Raw genomic sequence first — 22097 nt, forward strand, 5'->3', positions numbered from 1 at the left:
AGGGACTGTGCGCAGACGACACCTGCCGACCAGGTAGACAACTCTACTGTATGCCGTAAAAGATCCCCCGTATAGCCTTAACAGACTTTTGAGGTAAGTGCCGTTAGCGAGTATAGCACCTATGAAGGCCGGAACGGCGCACGAGGGGGTTGGTGGCTAACAACACCACGTCCGGCTGTATTTGTCTCCCTAGCGGCGATGTTCACACGTCGCAAAAGGTACTCATTTGAGTCTGAGTCGATCTAGGGGAGGCCCAGGACCAGTTCAGGTAATCATCACTGGTGTTGACCGTGAGTGGGAATCGAACTCGGGTCGACGGGTTCGTAGCACAACGCACTTAACGCTACACTACCGCTTCCTCTCATGTTTATACCCCACACATAAAATTAGTCGTTATACTTCTGGGAATGCAAACTGTCACCAGCGTTGGTTAAATTGCAAGCAAATTCTTGACCGATTTTCCACAGTCAGTGTTTCATCCGTAGAGTCAGGCTTGCTTGAACCATCTCTGTCAGATGTGTGTCTTCGACGTAAAAACTATAATTGATTTCATCAATTAAATATGTCACACATATCTCGCGATAAAAACGAGAGCCACTCACTTTTAAAGAGATATGCAGGGTGGGCGGAAAGCGACCGACAATCATCTATACGCATCAGAGGTGTGGACTCGAGTCATGTGACTTGGACTCGAGTCAGACTCGAGTCATGAATTTGATGACTTCATACTCGACTTGGACTTGCATAACAATGACTTTGTCCCACCTCTGAGGTGTGGACTCGAGTCATGTGACTTGGACTCGAGTCAGACTCGAGTCATGAATTTGATGACTTCATACTCGACTTGGACTTGCATAACAATGACTTTGTCCCACCTCTGAGGTGTGGACTCGAGTCATGTGACTTGGACTCGAGTCAGACTCGAGTCATGAATTTGATGACTTCAGACTCGACTTGGACTTGCATAACAATGACTTTGTCCCACCTCTGAGGTGTGGACTCGAGTCATGTGACTTGGACTCGAGTCAGACTCGAGTCATGAATTTGATGACTTCATACTCGACTTGGACTTGCATAACAATGACTTTGTCCCACCTCTGAGGTGTGGACTCGAGTCATGTGACTTGGACTCGAGTCAGACTCGAGTCATGAATTTGATGACTTCAGACTCGACTTGGACTTGCATAACAATGACTTTGTCCCACCTCTGAGGTGTGGACTCGAGTCATGTGACTTGGACTCGAGTCAGACTCGAGTCATGAATTTGATGACTTCAGACTCGACTTGGACTTGCATAACAATGACTTTGTCCCACCTCTGAGGTGTGGACTCGAGTCATGTGACTTGGACTCGAGTCAGACTCGAGTCATGAATTTGATGACTTCAGACTCGACTTGGACTTGCATAACAATGACTTTGTCCCACCTCTGAGGTGTGGACTCGAGTCATGTGACTTGGACTCGAGTCAGACTCGAGTCATGAATTTGATGACTTCAGACTCGACTTGGACTTGCATAACAATGACTTTGTCCCACCTCTGAGGTGTGGACTCGAGTCATGTGACTTGGACTCGAGTCAGACTCGAGTCATGAATTTGATGACTTCAGACTCGACTTGGACTTGCATAACAATGACTTTGTCCCACCTCTGAGGTGTGGACTCGAGTCATGTGACTTGGACTCGAGTCAGACTCGAGTCATGAATTTGATGACTTCAGACTCGACTTGGACTTGCATAACAATGACTTTGTCCCACCTCTGAGGTGTGGACTCGAGTCATGTGACTTGGACTCGAGTCAGACTCGAGTCATGAATTTGATGACTTCATACTCGACTTGGACTTGCATAACAATGACTTTGTCCCACCTCTGAGGTGTGGACTCGAGTCATGTGACTTGGACTCGAGTCAGACTCGAGTCATGAATTTGATGACTTCAGACTCGACTTGGACTTGCATAACAATGACTTTGTCCCACCTCTGAGGTGTGGACTCGAGTCATGTGACTTGGACTCGAGTCAGACTCGAGTCATGAATTTGATGACTTCAGACTCGACTTGGACTTGCATAACAATGACTTTGTCCCACCTCTGAGGTGTGGACTCGAGTCATGTGACTTGGACTCGAGTCAGACTCGAGTCATGAATTTGATGACTTCAGACTCGACTTGGACTTGCATAACAATGACTTTGTCCCACCTCTGAGGTGTGGACTCGAGTCATGTGACTTGGACTCGAGTCAGACTCGAGTCATGAATTTGATGACTTCAGACTCGACTTGGACTTGCATAACAATGACTTTGTCCCACCTCTGAGGTGTGGACTCGAGTCATGTGACTTGGACTCGAGTCAGACTCGAGTCATGAATTTGATGACTTCAGACTCGACTTGGACTTGCATAACAATGACTTTGTCCCACCTCTGAGGTGTGGACTCGAGTCATGTGACTTGGACTCGAGTCAGACTCGAGTCATGAATTTGATGACTTCAGACTCGACTTGGACTTGCATAACAATGACTTTGTCCCACCTCTGATACGCATATACACGTGGAAATCTATGGATAAACCTCTTACCTCCCTTCTACGTGACTTTACCGAAAGAACCAAGAATATGAAACCTCTTACTCTAATCACTTGCTCTGTTGTGTTTTAACCGAGCTGATCCAATAAATAGCAATATATGTCTATCAAAGCAAGCTACGTCTCTATTTCTACGAGGTCAATGGATATTATGAGACACAGATGTAAGGCGATTTTTGCCAACATTGCTGGATGAAGTCTTCCCCACACCGTGTCGGTCATGGAGGTTGTTTGACCATACTTCACCACTCTGGGGAAGCCCATGCCTAGCTCGTTATTGACGTTAACTTTGCCCGTAAATGTAACTCGCAGTGCGTGGACCGCTTCGCCCTTCACTCTATTTAAACGATTCCATTTCACAATCTAACAAAAATTACTCAACCCACTCGTCAATAGCACTGTCTTAAAATAAAAATGTAATAAGCGAGCTTTCAAGCAATGGCCCTTTTGAATAGAACGTGTGCTTTGAAGAGCATGTCCTATGAGCGTGCTTTGATGAAGGGCCGTTGCTTGAAACGTCGTTTGTAATATTTTTCTTGTTTTAAAGCAGTGTCATTTCAAATGTTTGAGGATTTGTGTTATCTGTGCTGGGGCACCACTGCAACGAAGTAGCACCCAATTGATTAGCTTCATTTTGCATTCTGCATTAATGCTTTGTGCATGTCACAAAAAATGCACACCTACAAATGTAGCTTTAATTGTAACACGTGTATGGTGGCCACGCTAATAGTCCTCAGTTCGAGTTCATTCGCAACGCATTTAGGTGTTTGCGAACATTTCCACTGACTCACGCCTCTCGTCTCCCGTCCAGCGTGGACTAAGAATAACATCGTGGCACTGAACCTCCGCCGTGTTCTACAGCCGCAGCTCGGCCGTGCCACGACGTTCAGCATGACAACCCCAGCTCGCAAATAGACGAATGCATGTGCCTGGTAAAATGTTATTCGTGAACCGCGCTTGCGACGTTAAACTAAGCTAAACTTTTTAAAAAAGTTACCAGGTAAGGCCCACTTTTTCAGCAGTGTCACAAATGAAAGCTCAACGAAGTGGCTTCATCATGGGGACATGTATAGGTGCAAAATACTCTAAACGCCCGTTTCTAAATGTGGGGGGTGGGGGGACCGGAGGACCCAGAGGCCAATCCACGCGAACACCGAGAAAACATGCAAATTACAAATATAGAGGCGTCAGGGTCTGGATCGAACCCATGCACCCTGCGCTTGATTATCAAACACTTGCCGAAGCCACATATGCATAACTTAAGGCGGATCCTGCTACATTGGAATATTGTCCAATTGCATGAAGTGCTAAATATTCGTATTATTCATTAGTGGTTGGTTTCGTTTGAGCGGGAACCGAAGTATCCGGAGAAAACCCACCACCCATTGAAGGTGGGGATGATACTCAACACTGCCACCTCCTGTGAGACATGTGCAGGCCAAAGCCCAACTCCTACATCGACCTGATGAGCCCTGCTTGGTTAGCCCATCCACGTGCTAATTAGGCTCAACACTGATTAGCTTCCGAGACATATATGAAGCATTGGCGCATTCAGGGTGATTTGGTCACAGGTGAATCCCGAGCAAAGCGCAAGAACACGCGGAAAACTCATTTACACACAGTTACCAAAAAACATATTTGTATCCTTCTGTTCCGAAGGGTTATTTCTCGAAACGTCTTTTCTGTTATCAATTACGAGTTTGATGTGTGTTTATTTGTATACTTGGTGCACAGACATGTATACATATTAACATTCATTCTCCACTTATAGAATGACACGTGAGAGATATCCAGGTATGTAGGGCGCCACGGTGGCGAGATGTTAACTACGTCGCCTGGTCTACAGGTGGTCGTGGGTTCGATCGCAACCCTGACCCCGTGGTCGCGTGCATTTTTCTCCGGGTTTAGAGTATTTGGCTGCTCTGAAAATTCCACATGATAAGCCACTTCGTTGAGCTATCATTTGCAGTTAGGTTGCTTCTGCAAAACAGCTACATCGCTTAGTGGGCCTTACATGGTAAATGTACCCTACATTAAAACGGAAGACAACATAGGAAAACGCTATTTGCGCTAATACATCCGTTCCAATGCACGCAGAAGTGCAATTGCTTCTCATCCCGTAGTGAACGTATTATACATATAACCACATGGCACATATGCTTAGCCATTTAAACACGCATGTATATGTCTTTACGCGCTGAAGATTTTCCGGGTGGCTGGTAGATTCGAGTGGCAAATAGATTGGTAGCCACAGTCCTTGCTCGAGGTATACTGAATGCGATATGTGCCGGGCGAGGGAGGATTTTCCGGCTCCCAGACCCAGAAAGACCCGACTGAAATCACGTGATACTTTAGTGGTTGTGCCGAGTAAAACAGGTCCCGACTCAGACCCCCCCCCCCCCCCGCAGTGCCTATTCAGGGTGTTAATTGCCCATCCAAGTGGAGCTGCGGCACCCCCAGCGCAATCGAACGCAACGCACCCGGGGCTTATGAAGCTCCTGCTGGTGTTACTGCTGCTGGTGGTGATGGCGTAAGTGTCATCTGGCTTGGGGTAGGGGGGGGGGGGTCTTACCCTGCACGTTGGTGTCAGCCTTGCCGCAGGGCACCCACTTGCCGCCCTGGAAGCGCCAGTGATTGGGGTCGGAGAGGACCACGTCCACGAACACGTTGTAATGTGCCGTGGGGTCGAGTCCCGACACCGTGAAGCTCAGGAAGGGGAACATGCGTCTGCGTCAGAGTAAGAGGCGACCCCGGACGGGAATGAATAACACGGCGACACAAACAAGTGGATTAGTGTTATCGAATATATACAAAAGACAGAAATTGTTAGTAGATGGATCTCCGATGTGTTGTCGGGTAGTAAAACGTGTTGTCCGGCTTCATGTCTGACGTTTCGCCCCACGTTGCTGTGGGAGAATAATTGAGCAATTTAAGTCAGGTCAGAGAGCTACGCAACGAACGCACAGTAATGAGTAGAACTACAGATGGCTCTTTAACATCGCAGTAATCGTGAGAGGTGTCAGCGGCTTTGAGGCGGCCTTCATCCACAAAAGGATGACCAACACAAGAGACATAGAGATGGCTGACGCCACAGGGCTAGTGAAGGATTGACAAAGACAAAGGAAGTGTGTGTTTATTCGGCTCTATCGTCGGTCTTGAGCTGTCGGGAGCGAACATGAGAAGAACAGGCACGCATATAGAGAGACCATCGAGAAAACGCTAAGATGCCAGCTAGCAACATCAGCAAAGAGGAGCGTTTTGAATTAGCTCAATTAAAAAAGAGGGATGACATTGTCATCCTCTCAGCCGACAAAGGCAATGCCACTGTCATCATGGACAAAATAGAATACAACAACAAAATTCAAGAACTACTAAACGATGGCAGCTATACAAAAATAAAAAGAGACCCCACCAACAGCCTCGTCTCCAAAACCAACAACATCATTTCTGCTTCAACCGCATTAATTGATCAGACCAAACAGTTCTCGTTGAAACCTTCTGCAGCCAGACCACCAAGATTGTACGGCTTGCCAAAGATACATAAAGAAGATACACCTCTTCGTCCCATTGTCTCTACTATCAACTCCCCCACTTACAAACTGGCTCGTTTTTTGTCCGAAATCCTACGGCCTTTCACTGGAAAAACCACCTCTGCAGTACTAAACTCTACTGACCTGGTATCGACAATCAAGGGGATTGCCCTGTCCCCAGACGACCTGCTTGTCAGTTTTGATGTGGTTTCCTTGTTCACCAAGGTACCTGTGCCTGACACCATCGCAATCATTGAAGACTTGGTTCATCAAGGACTGAATGCTGGGGTACCCCCCCTGGTGAGACACTGCTTAACCAATACATACTTCACCTGGAATGGAACCTTCTACAAGCAAATTGAGGGCACCCCAATGGGCTCCCCCCTATCTCCGGTTGTAGCCAACATCTTCATGGAGAAATTTGAGACGGACGCCATCCAGACTGCCACTCTACGCCCGACCTTATGGAAGAGGTACGTAGACGACACTTTTGTCATCTGGCCACATGGCCGGCCTGCTCTAGACCAATTTCTCGACCACATCAATTCCATACACCCAGCCATCAGATTCACCATGGAAGTCGAAAATGATGGCAAGCTACCCTTTTTGGATGTCCTAATCAAAAGGAGACCTGATGGTTCAATGAGCCACTCTGTCTACAGGAAAGCCACCCACACGGATGCTTATCTAAAACCGGATTCCCACCACCATCCATCTCAGAAGAATTCCCTCATCAAGACTCTATATCATAGAGCCCAATGCATCTCCGACCATGAACACATTTCCAGTGAACTCAAACACGTACGCCAAGCTCTTAAGGCAAATGGTTACTCCGACTATACAATCCGCAAAGCCATCACTCCAACCATCAAGAAGGATCCTGCTGAGGAGCCTTTCAAGACCATCACCTTACCCTACATTGCTGGGGTCACAAAAAAGATCTCCAAAATCCTGATTAAACACAAGATCCAGGTCCGATTCAACACAGTACATAAAATCCGTGATCTGGTACCGTCTGTAAAAGATGTGGTTCCAGACATACAGTACCCTGGCGTCTACAAACTAAGTTGCCTCTGTGGTAGCAGTTACATTGGGGAAACCAAACGACATGTCTCGGACCGCATCCGTGAACATAAAGCTGACCTGAAACACGGTAGGACTAACACCTCAGCCGTGGCAGATCACTGTTACAACTCAGTGGGCTCACATGATATTGACTTCTCCAAGACAGAGGTTCTCTGCAAGCCATCTGGCTATCATGAGAGATTCGTTCATGAGGCGATCCACATATACAAACACAGAGACAACTTTAACCGAGAAGATGGATTCTGGCTCAGCAATCATTGGAAGGACGTAATAAACCATTTCGATACACATTAGGGTGTGTAGAATAATACATAGTGTGATATTAAATGTATAAGATATAGGTTGGTTTACAGCAATACAGTATATAATTTAATGTTGGGTTTATCTATGGCAGTATATAGTACGGTATATGCTCGTGTGATGTAAGAGAATAAGGTTTAGATGGAAGCATATTATAGAATTTTTACGAGGTAAAATTGTAATGTATTACTTGCTGTTAGTAACTCAGCTTATTATAGAGTATAGTAAGTATACTGATGGTGCGATGCAGTTTATACTTTAGTTTTTTATGTAGTTTATACTTTAGTTTTCTACGTGTTGTTGAGTAACTGCAGCTACATATCATTAACATTCCTTTCCTTTGTTACTGCTAATCCCTGCACCCCCCTTGGTTGCTGCTGATCCTGCATAATGCATGGGCATAATATGACTTTGACACCCCCCCGCCCAACGCCTACGCATTTTCCATGAATATGCTAAATCCCTCTTCACATGCACATTCTTTTTGTTAAGGCGCTCTTCAACCCCCAATGCAGCTTATATATAAGCTCCTAGTTTGGTAGTGTCTCATTCTTCACCTGAAGACGGCTGCTTGCGTTGTAGCCGAAACGTCGTGAGAATTGTTTTATTATGTTTTATTTTTATTATTTTATTACTTCCCTTCTACGTGACTTTACCGAAAGAAACAAGAAGATGAATCCCTGCAGTCACGAAAGCTTTAAATCGAAATTTAACCGCCTCTACGGGGAGGGTTTCCACATAACTTTGAGATCCTTCAACAAGCTCCGGGATAAGAAGGCTCAGCTAATCGAGTCTCTCACCTTTCTGAAGAGATGCCGCGACTCTAAGGTAATACCAAACGCATTTACACTAACATCTGCTGCTGTAACTTCTTCTAATGCGAAACGAATTCTGTCTAGAACTAGCTTAGCTCTTATCTCAGAGAAAATCAGACTTACGCGCACCGAACTAGATCAGTTAGACAAGACACTCTACAAATCACACTTATCTTTGAGTGTAACAATGTCCACATCGGATTGGGAACATGTGGAAAAAATGACTGCCTCTTCAGCTGCCGCTATGTCGACTAAATGTAAGGACAACTTGATTTCCAAATTCAATCGCCTCTCAAACAAGAAACCGGACCCACACATTGAAAAGCTAGATATTAACAAAGTCGTAATTAATCGCAGTAACAGTCCTATTTCTGAAGGTTTGAAATCCGTTTTAGCTAAAGGACTAAACTTTGCAGTCACACCTAGACACATACCAGTTAATGATATAATTGCTCGAGTAGATGTAGCTCTCAAGGGCTTGAGTCACATCGCTGCAGACGTAGCAAGATCCGAAATCTCTGTAACCCTCAAAAACGCTAAGATGCCAGCTAGCAACATCAGCAAAGAGGAGCGTTTTGAATTAGCTCAATTAAAAAAGAGGGATGACATTGTCATCCTCTCAGCCGACAAAGGCAATGCCACTGTCATCATGGACAAAATAGAATACAACAACAAAATTCAAGAACTACTAAACGATGGCAGCTATACAAAAATAAAAAGAGACCCCACCAACAGCCTCGTCTCCAAAACCAACAACATCATTTCTGCTTCAACCGCATTAATTGATCAGACCAAACAGTTCTCGTTGAAACCTTCTGCAGCCAGACCACCAAGATTGTACGGCTTGCCAAAGATACATAAAGAAGATACACCTCTTCGTCCCATTGTCTCTACTATCAACTCCCCCACTTACAAACTGGCTCGTTTTTTGTCCGAAATCCTACGGCCTTTCACTGGAAAAACCACCTCTGCAGTACTAAACTCTACTGACCTGGTATCGACAATCAAGGGGATTGCCCTGTCCCCAGACGACCTGCTTGTCAGTTTTGATGTGGTTTCCTTGTTCACCAAGGTACCTGTGCCTGACACCATCGCAATCATTGAAGACTTGGTTCATCAAGGACTGAATGCTGGGGTACCCCCCCTGGTGAGACACTGCTTAACCAATACATACTTCACCTGGAATGGAACCTTCTACAAGCAAATTGAGGGCACCCCAATGGGCTCCCCCCTATCTCCGGTTGTAGCCAACATCTTCATGGAGAAATTTGAGACGGACGCCATCCAGACTGCCACTCTACGCCCGACCTTATGGAAGAGGTACGTAGACGACACTTTTGTCATCTGGCCACATGGCCGGCCTGCTCTAGACCAATTTCTCGACCACATCAATTCCATACACCCAGCCATCAGATTCACCATGGAAGTCGAAAATGATGGCAAGCTACCCTTTTTGGATGTCCTAATCAAAAGGAGACCTGATGGTTCAATGAGCCACTCTGTCTACAGGAAAGCCACCCACACGGATGCTTATCTAAAACCGGATTCCCACCACCATCCATCTCAGAAGAATTCCCTCATCAAGACTCTATATCATAGAGCCCAATGCATCTCCGACCATGAACACATTTCCAGTGAACTCAAACACGTACGCCAAGCTCTTAAGGCAAATGGTTACTCCGACTATACAATCCGCAAAGCCATCACTCCAACCATCAAGAAGGATCCTGCTGAGGAGCCTTTCAAGACCATCACCTTACCCTACATTGCTGGGGTCACAAAAAAGATCTCCAAAATCCTGATTAAACACAAGATCCAGGTCCGATTCAACACAGTACATAAAATCCGTGATCTGGTACCGTCTGTAAAAGATGTGGTTCCAGACATACAGTACCCTGGCGTCTACAAACTAAGTTGCCTCTGTGGTAGCAGTTACATTGGGGAAACCAAACGACATGTCTCGGACCGCATCCGTGAACATAAAGCTGACCTGAAACACGGTAGGACTAACACCTCAGCCGTGGCAGATCACTGTTACAACTCAGTGGGCTCACATGATATTGACTTCTCCAAGACAGAGGTTCTCTGCAAGCCATCTGGCTATCATGAGAGATTCGTTCATGAGGCGATCCACATATACAAACACAGAGACAACTTTAACCGAGAAGATGGATTCTGGCTCAGCAATCATTGGAAGGACGTAATAAACCATTTCGATACACATTAGGGTGTGTAGAATAATACATAGTGTGATATTAAATGTATAAGATATAGGTTGGTTTACAGCAATACAGTATATAATTTAATGTTGGGTTTATCTATGGCAGTATATAGTACGGTATATGCTCGTGTGATGTAAGAGAATAAGGTTTAGATGGAAGCATATTATAGAATTTTTACGAGGTAAAATTGTAATGTATTACTTGCTGTTAGTAACTCAGCTTATTATAGAGTATAGTAAGTATACTGATGGTGCGATGCAGTTTATACTTTAGTTTTTTATGTAGTTTATACTTTAGTTTTCTACGTGTTGTTGAGTAACTGCAGCTACATATCATTAACATTCCTTTCCTTTGTTACTGCTAATCCCTGCACCCCCCTTGGTTGCTGCTGATCCTGCATAATGCATGGGCATAATATGACTTTGACACCCCCCCGCCCAACGCCTACGCATTTTCCATGAATATGCTAAATCCCTCTTCACATGCACATTCTTTTTGTTAAGGCGCTCTTCAACCCCCAATGCAGCTTATATATAAGCTCCTAGTTTGGTAGTGTCTCATTCTTCACCTGAAGACGGCTGCTTGCGTTGTAGCCGAAACGTCGTGAGAATTGTTTTATTATGTTTTATTTTTATTATTTTATTACTTCCCTTCTACGTGACTTTACCGAAAGAAACAAGAAGATGAATCCCTGCAGTCACGAAAGCTTTAAATCGAAAAAAAAAAAGGACCGATTACTTGTCGTCAATTATAATGATGGTCTGAAAGGGTTTTAAAAAAAAAACTTTGATTTGGCACAGTCCCCTCCTGCCCCCACCAAAGAAAAAAAGGGGGAACGAACATACAGTATTTAAACTTTTTTTCAAAACCCGACTTCCCAAACACGCGTACACCTGAATAATCTAAAGGCGCTGATTTCAGATTTATGTCCCTTAACTGAAAGTGGTGTTTTCCGAGTAACAAAGCGACGAACTCGCGTGGGATTATCCCGCGACGCACAGCCAAGGTGCCTATCGACAAAAAGCAACTGATCCTATCGCATTAATCAGTCATCGAGTACGGGTATTTCCCCAGCCTCTTTAATCGGATTGAGCACCGCAATATTTTTTTTAACAAAAGCACCGAACCACAACATTGGACTTTCAAACGTGGTTCGATAACGCTCTCGTGACGTCACTCGAGCATGCTAACATTTATCAGTATTGTATGATAGGCTGTATACTTAGATTTTCGCAAAACAATGCTCCATGTTTTGCAGGCTTAACATATCGTTCAAAAATAAAATGTTGCGACAGCCACTCGCATATACGTACAGTACACGCCGAGAGAAAATATAAATAACCCCGTCATAGAAATGTAGAATGCGACCACGCTTTAAGTTAATTTATTGCGCTCGTATATTAATAAACGAATGGGTGAAGATGCAGTTGAGTTCGGAGTCTTCGGATGAACGGGATGCGCGCGCACGTGCGTCTGCAGACGCCGAGTGCGAGAGCAGATCTTTTGCGAATGCAAATTGCCGCCACTTTAAAGGATGGTGGGGGAAAAGAGCAGCCATTTAGCGTAGAGTATTATTTGACGTATTATACAGACAATTTTTCAAATCGCTTGCTGAAGGGGAGAACGCGCCCAAGAGGACGATCCTCGCGGAGATGGAGCAATGAGATCCACCTACGTGCACGAGGTGAGATCCGATGGTAGCAACGCTGGACCACAAGAGCGTGCTGATGGCCTTCATCCAGCAGTGAATAAATAATGGCCAGTGATGATGTTGAATATATAATTCGTAGGAACACGTTGAATTGCAGGCCTTTGAAGCATAAAGCAATCGCATCTATAAATGTAAAGCTACGGGTAAATCACTGAACAGCGAGCGCCCTTGGTGGCGAGATGTTAACTGCCTCGCCTGGTATAAAGGAGGTTGTGGGTTCGATCCCGATCCTGACAATACCTGCTGTATATTTGGAGCTTGCACGTTCTACTCGGAGGTCGCGTGGATTTTTCTCCGTGTGCTCAGGTTTTCCCTTCCACATTTAGAAACACACATTTCGAGTATCTGGCTGCTATACATTTCCACACGATAAGCCACTTCGTTGAGCTATCATTTATTACCAGGTCGCTATTGAAAAATAGCGATATATAGCTTGGTGACCTTTACCTGGTAAAATAGAAAACAAGTGTTTAATTTAGAATTGTAACACCTTCGAAGTATGAAGCAATCGCCATTTATAAACGAAAGCCACGGGCAAATCACTGGACAGCGAAATGCGTGTTAATGCACCTCCTGGGCGTATAGGTGTCAGGCATATCGACGTTACTCTTTGGTTCTTTCGGTAAAGTCACGTAGGTGAAAATAAAGAATACGAATAAAAATAAAGAATAAAATCGAAATAGCTACATTAAATCACAACGTTTCGGAAGCAACACAAGCTTCCGTCACTACAGTAATTTTGTTTTTTTGCCGTGGTTGTCGCACCTGATGACGGAAGCTTGTGTTGCTTCCGAAACGTCGTGATTTAATCTGTTTTTTTTCACCTACGTAACTTTACCGAAAGAACCAAAGAGCATGGACCCCTGCAGTGACGAAAACTTTAAATCTAGAACATATCGATGTTGAGTCCCAGCTGCTGCGTGAGCTATGTTTCGTCTCATCCCCTGTATTCACCCACGCTCGGTCACGAATCGTTCACAAGACGCGGCTGACACCTTACAAACGTTTCGAGCACAAGGCCTGATCGAGGATCGCACTGCGGAGTTCGGGTGCAGCGTCTCACACGTGCACTCCACTCTGCAGTCACGTGGCGTATCTATTAAACCCATTACCTTGATGCTTTCTTTGCGTTGTGTCTGAATTCATTCGAGTAAAAGTTTTAATCGGTTGTGCCTCGTGCTCAAACGAACGAGGGGTGCGGTGCTCATTCATCTTCCGTTGTTGGTGGTGGCCCTGAAATCGGCGTTGAGAATTCCACATTCCTATGGCGGGGATGGGGGGATTCGGGGCGGCGGCTAATATCCATAGGACAGCCACTGTTGACTCATCGCGCACGTAGTAATATTCATTTACAGAGCACATGCCGCGATAATAATTATAATATTAAAAAAGGCTGTTCCTGAAAGAAAAAAATCCAATCTGCGAGAGCAAAAAAAAACGTTAATACCCCCCGCCCAAACCCCCCTTCCTCTCCCTCATCTGTGGGGGATGTGTGAATATCCATAGACTGTGCATTTTGTGTACACACACACACACGCGCGCGCCCATCACCTGCGCGATATTTTAAAACCACAATTGTGACATAATTGGCGAAATGTAATGGAGACGACTGCGAGTGAGTGAGGGCGGTGTTGGTGGCGGCGGCAGTGTTGGTGGCGGCGGTGGTGGCGGTGGTGGCGGTGGTGATGATGACGGTGGTGGCGGTGGGGGTGGCAGTGGTGGCGGTGGTGGCGGTGGTGGTGGTGGCGCGGGTGGTGGTGGCGGTGGTGGTGGCGGTGGTGGCGGTGGTGGCGGTGGTGATGGTGGCGGTGGTGGTGGCAGTGGTGGTGGTGGCGGTGGTGGCGATGGTGGTGGTGGTGGTGGCGGTGGTGGTGGTGGTGGCGGCGGTGGTGGTGGCGGCGGCGGCGGTGGTGGTGGTGGTAGTGATGTTGGTGGTGGCGGTGGTGGTGATGGTGGTGGTGGCGGCGGTGGTGGTGGTGGTGGTGGCGGCGGTGGTGGTGGCGGTGGTGGTGGTGGCGGTGGTGGTGGCGGTGGTGATGACTCGCGCGCCGTTGGCGTGGCCCCGCAGCTGTCGGATCGCGGTCGCCCCACGGAGCAGCGGCAGCGGCAGCAGCGGCAGCAAGCGGGACAGACAGCTGACGCAAAAGCGACGGCAGTGTTTGTGTCCCTGTTAATCTGACAGTTAAAAATAAACATATCGGGTACTCGCCTCCTCCTCCTCTCAGTGTCCCGTATGAAACAAATAACGCGACAACAGTTGCTCTTCTAATTGCAAAGGTGGGGGGCATATAAAGCCGTGTCTGGGAATAACGGGCGCTGGGTGTCTTTTTAAATTCAAAGGCATTGACGGAACACCGCAGCGGTCTCTCTCGCGCCCAGAGAGAGAGAGAGAGAGATGCGTGTTTCTTCCCTGGTTGTTATTACCATTACCTCTACAACAGGTACATTTATTATTTAGATTGAGTTAAATGTAAGTTGATTGAAATCTTTCCACAGATAGTTTTTTTGTGTGTGTGCTTTTTCACTTCGCCAAATGAACAATAAGGATTAAAACAGACTTTTGATATGTAATGTGGGATAATAATTCGGATCGGAATTAAATAGCATTATTGAATGAAAATATTTACAGGAATTTGTAACCTCACGCTGTCGCAATCAATGTCGCACAATGATAACACCTCCAGCAACACGTGTCTACAACAATTTGGCGAGATTAAACAACCACATTATTGTTTCATATTTTAATTCAACATCGCGTTCCTTGCGCGCTTGTATTGAAATATCACGTCCGCCCGAGACACCCCCAACAAATATATTCAAGTAACAAAATAAAGACGTGGAAATTGTAAACCAAAAAGTGCTGCCAGATACCAATGGCTTTCACAGCGGACACTAAGCTCGATAACCCGCTTATTTTAAGATCACGTACGTCCAAATCGTTCTTTTATATGGACGTGCATAGTTCATTTAAATATATATTAAATATCACTTGTAGTCGTTTAATTCCCCTAAAGATAACACCAGATGTCCATACTTGTCATGGTGTTCATCATTATCGCCGCTGCGCGACCAGCCCTTAGTCCAGCACGCCACCATCCCATGGACACGACGGGGGGTACGATTGCACGTGAAGTATCAAAATGACAACCAAAAATATATAAACAATAAATACAACACGGCGGGGTGGGATTAAACGAATGACGATTAAAACAACACGAACGTTAACGATGGCAAGAAGATCAATTAAAAAATATAGAGATTCTGAGTGAACTATACGGACTCGTAGCTGGTTGTAGATATAGCTTTGATCAACCGATATTGTTGTCAATGATGTATTGCACATACAATGGGCACTTCGTTGTATTGTAGTTAGAACGATTGACAGTGTATTGAAGGTCTCATTCGACACATATATAAACGTTAGACACATATATACAAACACGAGCCCACGGAGTGAGCGTGTCGCATTGATTATGTATATATGTTCACTATATTCAAGCGAGATATTTCGCTGCAGGCCCCTGAGCAAGGTGAAGTTACACATTACAACGGCGACGTCAAAAATGAACGTCTCATGCAGGACCCTACCGTCGAACCTCACGGTTTTAACTTTCCACGCGGCCAATGGTCGACCTAAAACCGAATCAGGAGCGGGCATGGCTGATGCGGCCACCTGATGCACAATGGGGCATCGAAGATTCGGCGGCCTGCGAGCACAGCCACGAATCCCAAACCATCGACCACCAAATTGTGAACACTCCGCCGCCGCTGTCCTCACTGCTTTAAAGGAGTGACGGACGAGATGCAGTCTGCGTCTAAACAGACAATTGAGTGGATAACACATCTAAAATTGCATGTTTAATCTGCTGCTATTAATCCATACGAAAGAATAATAATTCCATGTTGAATTTCCAACGAATGTTGACTTTCCAAAGAAGACGTCCTTATTGTTTTGGTGATCACGGAGGCTCAGTTTTTATATATATACATCGATAAGCATACAGAATGAGCGCCACGCCAGAATGATTGACGGTTAATGGTGCAATTAAACAGACATATCGTACGTACACGTACAAAAAATTGTTCTCAATCGTAAATTGTTGTAATGATTGGTAGTGTTATTTCAGAAACGTCACGTTTACACGCGTGCACAGAGTGAGCACTCTGCCGTTCATACAACAATCGGCGGCGTTAATAAAGGACGTATATATATGTACACACACACCGAGTACCCTGCCCGATTAAATAAACGCGTCTACACATGGGCACAGAATGAGTATACCTTGCCGTACATACACATCTACTGATCCAGAGTGTAACAACAAAAGCACGTCGACGCGGACACGCAGAATAAGAGTGCGTTTCCGTACATAGTCTAACTGGTCCACGGTGTCATTACGCGGACGCGTATGCAGCGCACATGTGCGCGCAGGATAAACCGCGCGCTCACCTGCCCTGCTTCGTGATAATCATCTCCGTCTGAAAGCGGTGAAACTTGAGCCAGAGCGCGCGGTTGCACAGGTACACGTGCGCCTTGCCCGGCGCCAGACCGGGCTGCGGCGGCCCCAGCGGGTAGAAGGATCCGCCCTGGTGGTACCCGTGCGCGTACTGCTGCGGGTACGAGTAGCCAGAGAAGGGTTGCGCGCTGCCCGAGGGTGTCAGGAAGGTCCCGTAAGGGCCGCCAGACAGCATGGACTGCGCCGACACGTAGCGGCCAGGGCTGCCCATGGGGAATGCCGGGTGGCTGCCCGCCACTTGCTGCCCCACGTACGGGAACATGACGCCTCCGCCACTGGCGGCTGCCTGGGTGGCGAAGCGATCAGCGCTCTCTTCGAATGCGTGGCGCGCCTCGCAGCTCAGCTCCCCGAAGTAGAGCGGAATCCTGCCCTGGTGATGATGCTGCTGCTGCTGGTGCTGGTGGTGATGCTGCTGCTGGTCCTCGGGGTGATTGCCCTTGGAGGGCGTCAAGGAGAAGCGCCCCGGCTGCGCGTTCATGCCGAGGCTGAGTTTGTGAAGAGCGCTCGCCCGCTCCGCGTCGTCTGGGGACGTGCGCGGATCATCCCTCAAACACAATTCCACATCAAACGCTGGCTGCTGCTGCTGCTGGTGGTTGTTGTTGTGCTGCTGGTGTTGGTTTTGGTGGTGGTGATGATGATGTAACCGATTTGCGAAAGTGGGAAAGCCCGGCGTCAGTTTGATGGAGGCGGGAGCAAAGCAGACCTGTGCCAGCTGCATTCTTCCCGGCGGGCGCCGCGCAACGTGGCCGCGTTTACGCCGCGACTCTGCCAAGAGTCGGGAGGCGAGAGGCAGGAGTGTGCGAAAGTGTGTGTGTGAGAGTATGTGAGTGTGTGTGTGTGGAGGCGGAGGGGAGGGAGAGACCGCGCCTCCCAGAGCCGTGATCCCCTGGTCACTCTGGCACCTCGCCTCCGTCACCCTCTTGACTCGACTTTCGGGAACGCGAGCGGACGTTGCAATGCACCGCCGATTGGCTCAAATAGCCGCACCGAGCTGGTGGGGCACGACCTATCAGGACGGGCTTTCTATGTCTCTCTCTCTCTCTCTGCACTCACGCAAGGAGTTCTACTCTGCAAAGGACATTGATTGCCAGTGGAGGCGCGTGCCCCGTGCTGTGATGAAGGCGACACGATGCTGAGGATAGAGCGCGCACGCAGCACAACCGCCGTCACCAACAGCGTCTCACGTGTTCCGACGCATACAGGATTTAGACAATGTTTTGCCTGATGAAGGTGCTTTATTATTCGGCATTGTGTATGACGACCGCGGTGTGATGTTTCGTGTTTGCACTTTTTTTAAAACTGTTATCGCGAAAACAAATCCGCAAAGTTTTTGTTTCTTGCGTATCAAGATTCGTCGACAATGTGTGATTAAAGCGTTCCTTGTTGCCGTTAAGTTGACTTTCCAGTGAAGGCAACAGAGTTCTGTGTGTACAAAGCCGCAGCGTGTACATGTCGGCACGCGGCGGTAAGTGAATACTGCACACGCCGCAAAAGTCGAAGCGCGGCGCACAGAGTTCAGCTTTTGGTTGGGCACCGTGCCAAGCCTCACTCGATACCCGTGTACGAATTACAAAATATCCGGAACCCAAAATACAACGAGGGCAAAGAATCCTGCATGCTCTAACCCCCCTCCCACCACCAACCCGTACCACAGCCTCGTGCCAGAGCCACAAACAACCACCCGCTCTCGCACTGTGTGTCAAGTGTCAATTTAGACAAGGCGAAATGAATACGGTGGCGTGGAATGGTGTAGTAATTAGTATGTGGACAATCACACACGAAGGTTCCCCGTGTAGCCTGTAACAGACTGTTGTGGCAAGTGCTGTTCGCGAGCACCTATGAAGGCCAGAACGGCACACGAGGGGGTGGGTGGCCAGCACCACGCCCGACCGCCTTTGTCTCCCCAGTGGCGATGTTCACACACTGCACCAGATACTCATTTGAGGCTGAGTCGACCTAGGGGAGGCCCGGGACCGGTTCAGACAATCGTCACTGGGTGTTGACCGTGAGCGGGGATCGAACTCGGGTCGCCAAGATCGTAGCGCAGCGTAGCGCTAACCGCCACACTACCGCCCCCCACAATCACCCACTAACACATAAACACACTAACAAACACACTAACACACTAACACACACACGGTACCCACAGGCATGATGTGCACGAGGTTAATGCACATTGCTCCGATGTGTTTTTGGGCTGGTCCTACGCGTTGTTCGACATTATGTCCGACGTTTGACTCCACCTTGTTGGCAGCTTCTTCAGTTCCTGAACAACACTAAAGCATACGCAGTAGAGCTGCGTAGGTATGTGTGTGTGGATTTCGCGGCGTGTGTAAGCCGTTACGTTTGCGTGTACCGCGCGTGTGTGTGTGTAAGTGGTCGTGGAGCGGTTCGCGTGCTGCGCTACGAACCTGGCCAACACCGGTGACGATTATTTGAACCGGTCCTGGGCCTCCCCTAGGTCGACTCAAGCTAAAATGAGTACCTGGTGCGATGTGTAAACATTGCCACTAGTGAGACAAGGGCGCCGGGCGGGGTGTTAGCCACCCAACCCTCTGTGTGTCGTGTCGGCCTTCATAGGTGCTTGCTAACAGCACTTGCCCCAACAGTCTGTTCAGGCTATACGGAGGATCTTTGTCTTTGTGGAAGCCACATCTCAGTCAGTCGACCCATGGCACCTGGGTCTGTCCCGTGACCTCCTGCCAACGGGCGTTCGACACTTCGCGTGGCCTTAACGTGCACGTAGCCTGGCACGAGCGCCGTGGTGACGTCACCGCCACTTAGTGGCGAATGGCGATTGTTGTTGTTGTGGAAGCAGTGGGAGCCCACACGTAGCACAGCCCTCAAACTTACTGGGTTTCCCCATCTATACGTTTAATGTTTGCATCGGGAAGCTGATCAGCGCTTAATTTCATAGGCAATTAAAAGTTTTTCTGGATGCACACTTGCTAATTAATGGCATTTAATGCCAGGTTACAAGTCATCATTTTAGGAACATTCATGTTTATTTGAACTTTTGTTCCCTAAATTAATAACCCGATAGGCATAATTAATACGATTTCTTTTTTTGCTTCTTCTAAAAAGGCATTAGTGTAAATGAAAGCCTAATTAACGGAATACAAATTATCCGCGTATCTAACCCTTTTTCAAATGTTGCTGTAAACACGTGGGACAGTTGCTGCGTTTGGGAGGAGCAGGCAACACGCGTTACTACCTCCCAACAATCGCCTGTCTCTGAAAACAAAATCAATCCGATGAACTCTGTCTTAAACTCACATCTCCTCCTCTCTACACAGGCGAAGATCTCCCGTACGAGGCCAGCGAGACTGTTGGGGCAATGCGTTAATAGCGATCACCCCTAGCAGGTACTAATTTGAAGCTGAGTTGGCCGTGAGCGGGACTCAAACTTGGGTCGTCGGGTTCGCAGCGCGGCGCGCTAACCGCTGCACCACCGCTCCCCCCACACACACATACAACAGACACCATCACGGCCTCCACGTGCTGCAGTTGCTCTTCTTTGTTACGGATTGCCCCATGACGCGTGATGCGAGCCGACGTGGATTTTATAAAAGCCAGCGTGGCGCTGCGGCGTGGCAGATGCCACCCTGGCCGCTCCATCATCATCTGCGCACAAGCGGGTGTTCCGGCGGCCTGCGTCAAGCGCGGTAGCTGCACTCATTGTTTCTCTCTCTCGCTCTCGCGCGCTATTGCGATGTCGCTCCGCAATTAAAGCGCGGGCAACTTCGTGGTTGTGCTAGAGGCTGGGTCAAAACCACAGTCGGTGTCGGAGATTGACATCCCAGGATACCAACCTTCCACCCCCCACACCACCAACGTATTTTTTTGATATTGCTATAAGACGACATAACCTTTTAAATACACAGTAGCGCATTGGCAGTGTGGTCGGTACCGAGTCCGTAGCAAGTAATAGCTGAGATTTCGATTTAAAGCTTTCGTGACTGCAGGGATTCATCTTCTTGGTTCTTTCGGTAAAGTCACGTAGAAGGGAAATAATAATAAATCCCCCTCCAACCCAGCTTAAATATACGCTGCCAAGCCTGGTGGTGTTCATTCGGACGCTGTCTTTCCGACAGACCTGTTCTTCACCTGAGGACGGCTGCTTGCGTTGTGGCCGAAACGTCGTGAGAATTATTTTATAATGTTTTATTTTTATTATTTTATTATTTCCCTTCTACGTGACTTTACCGAAAGAACCAAGAAGGTGAATAGGTGAGATGTCATATGATTCTATAGCAAAGTAGACCTCCAAATATTCGTGACGATGTGGATGATGAACTTCACGAATCCCATCTGTACGTGAAAGGAAAAGCCGCCTTTCCTGGCGAGGGGGGATGTTTTCGGCCAAAAGTTGTCCCAAACGATGGCCCAAATTGATGGCACCGGACAAACGAGTGGCCAATTTTTGAGGTAGTTTTCAGCACAGACTGGTAGATGTTTTTGGTTGTTGCTGGATATATATTGCGTCGCACACTCTCCGGCCACATTTAATGTAATAATGCAGCAGAAACACTCGCAAACAACACAAGCCAGTTCCACGAGGGAGCCTTCATACTGTTCAGGGCAATCGCGACCGTCCCCACGTGTCCTAACTGAGCTGCTATACAGCGTAAACGTACATTATGAAACTATTTCATTGTCAATTTTGCCTCAAGATATAAATATCTTGGACACTATTCGTAGCCTATGCAGTAATAAATGTGACTAGTTTTAAGGGATTGTATATTATACCTGAGAACATGAAGTGTTCTTGGACAGATTGATGAACATAATTGAAAAAAAAACCTATCCAATATTCGTATAAAACAAACTATCCTTTCGGCACGTACCTACAAAGCTGTGTGTCTCTTCGGAAACTGACATGTGTTTGAAGCTTCATTCGCGAGAATTGTTTTTTAATCACCTCGTTCCACTAATATCACTGCCGCGTCATCCGTGTACTTTTCAACATCCCTGTAGGGAGGAACATCGGTCGAACGTTCCTGTGATTTTAAGTTGAATTTTTGATTAACAAACCTTTTAAACTTGTGACAAAGAGGGCCCAAAATACACACCTTAGGTAGATATCTACGGGGCTTTTTATTTGTTGTTTTGTGTAAATAGCCTGTGATGTACATTCACCCACAACTTGTTTGACTGTAAACACGCTGTACGCTCTTAACACCAGTAGTTCTATACCTTGATATGCTTATCACCTTTAGGATTTGAATTCGGGATAGTGTAAAAAAAGTGTTTTAATTGCATTGTCTTCAAAGTGATATTATTGCGTCCATGGGAACAGGACCTCACACTGCGACACGTTTAATGTTCAGATTGAACAG

General features: G+C 47.1%; 1 protein-coding gene across 1 annotated transcript in view; it reads right to left on the bottom strand.

Annotated features, from left to right (window-relative positions):
* The window catches only part of LOC133345037 (T-box brain protein 1-like), a 36142-nt gene extending 18633 nt beyond the window's left edge, over positions 1 to 17509 (bottom strand). The window contains exons 1-2 of the mRNA XM_061555417.1: positions 16692 to 17509; positions 5150 to 5304 (exon numbers count right to left, since the gene is read on the bottom strand). Of these exons, the coding sequence (XP_061411401.1) occupies positions 5150 to 5304; positions 16692 to 17476 (940 nt within the window). The 5' untranslated portion in view covers positions 17477 to 17509. The remainder of the gene's footprint in view (positions 1 to 5149; positions 5305 to 16691) is intronic.
* Between the last annotated feature and the right edge of the window lie 4588 nt (positions 17510 to 22097).

This window comes from Lethenteron reissneri, chromosome 21 (genome assembly GCF_015708825.2).
Source record: "Lethenteron reissneri isolate LAM-NWPU_2019-01 chromosome 21, ASM1570882v1, whole genome shotgun sequence".
Lineage (NCBI taxonomy): Eukaryota > Metazoa > Chordata > Hyperoartia > Petromyzontiformes > Petromyzontidae > Lethenteron > Lethenteron reissneri.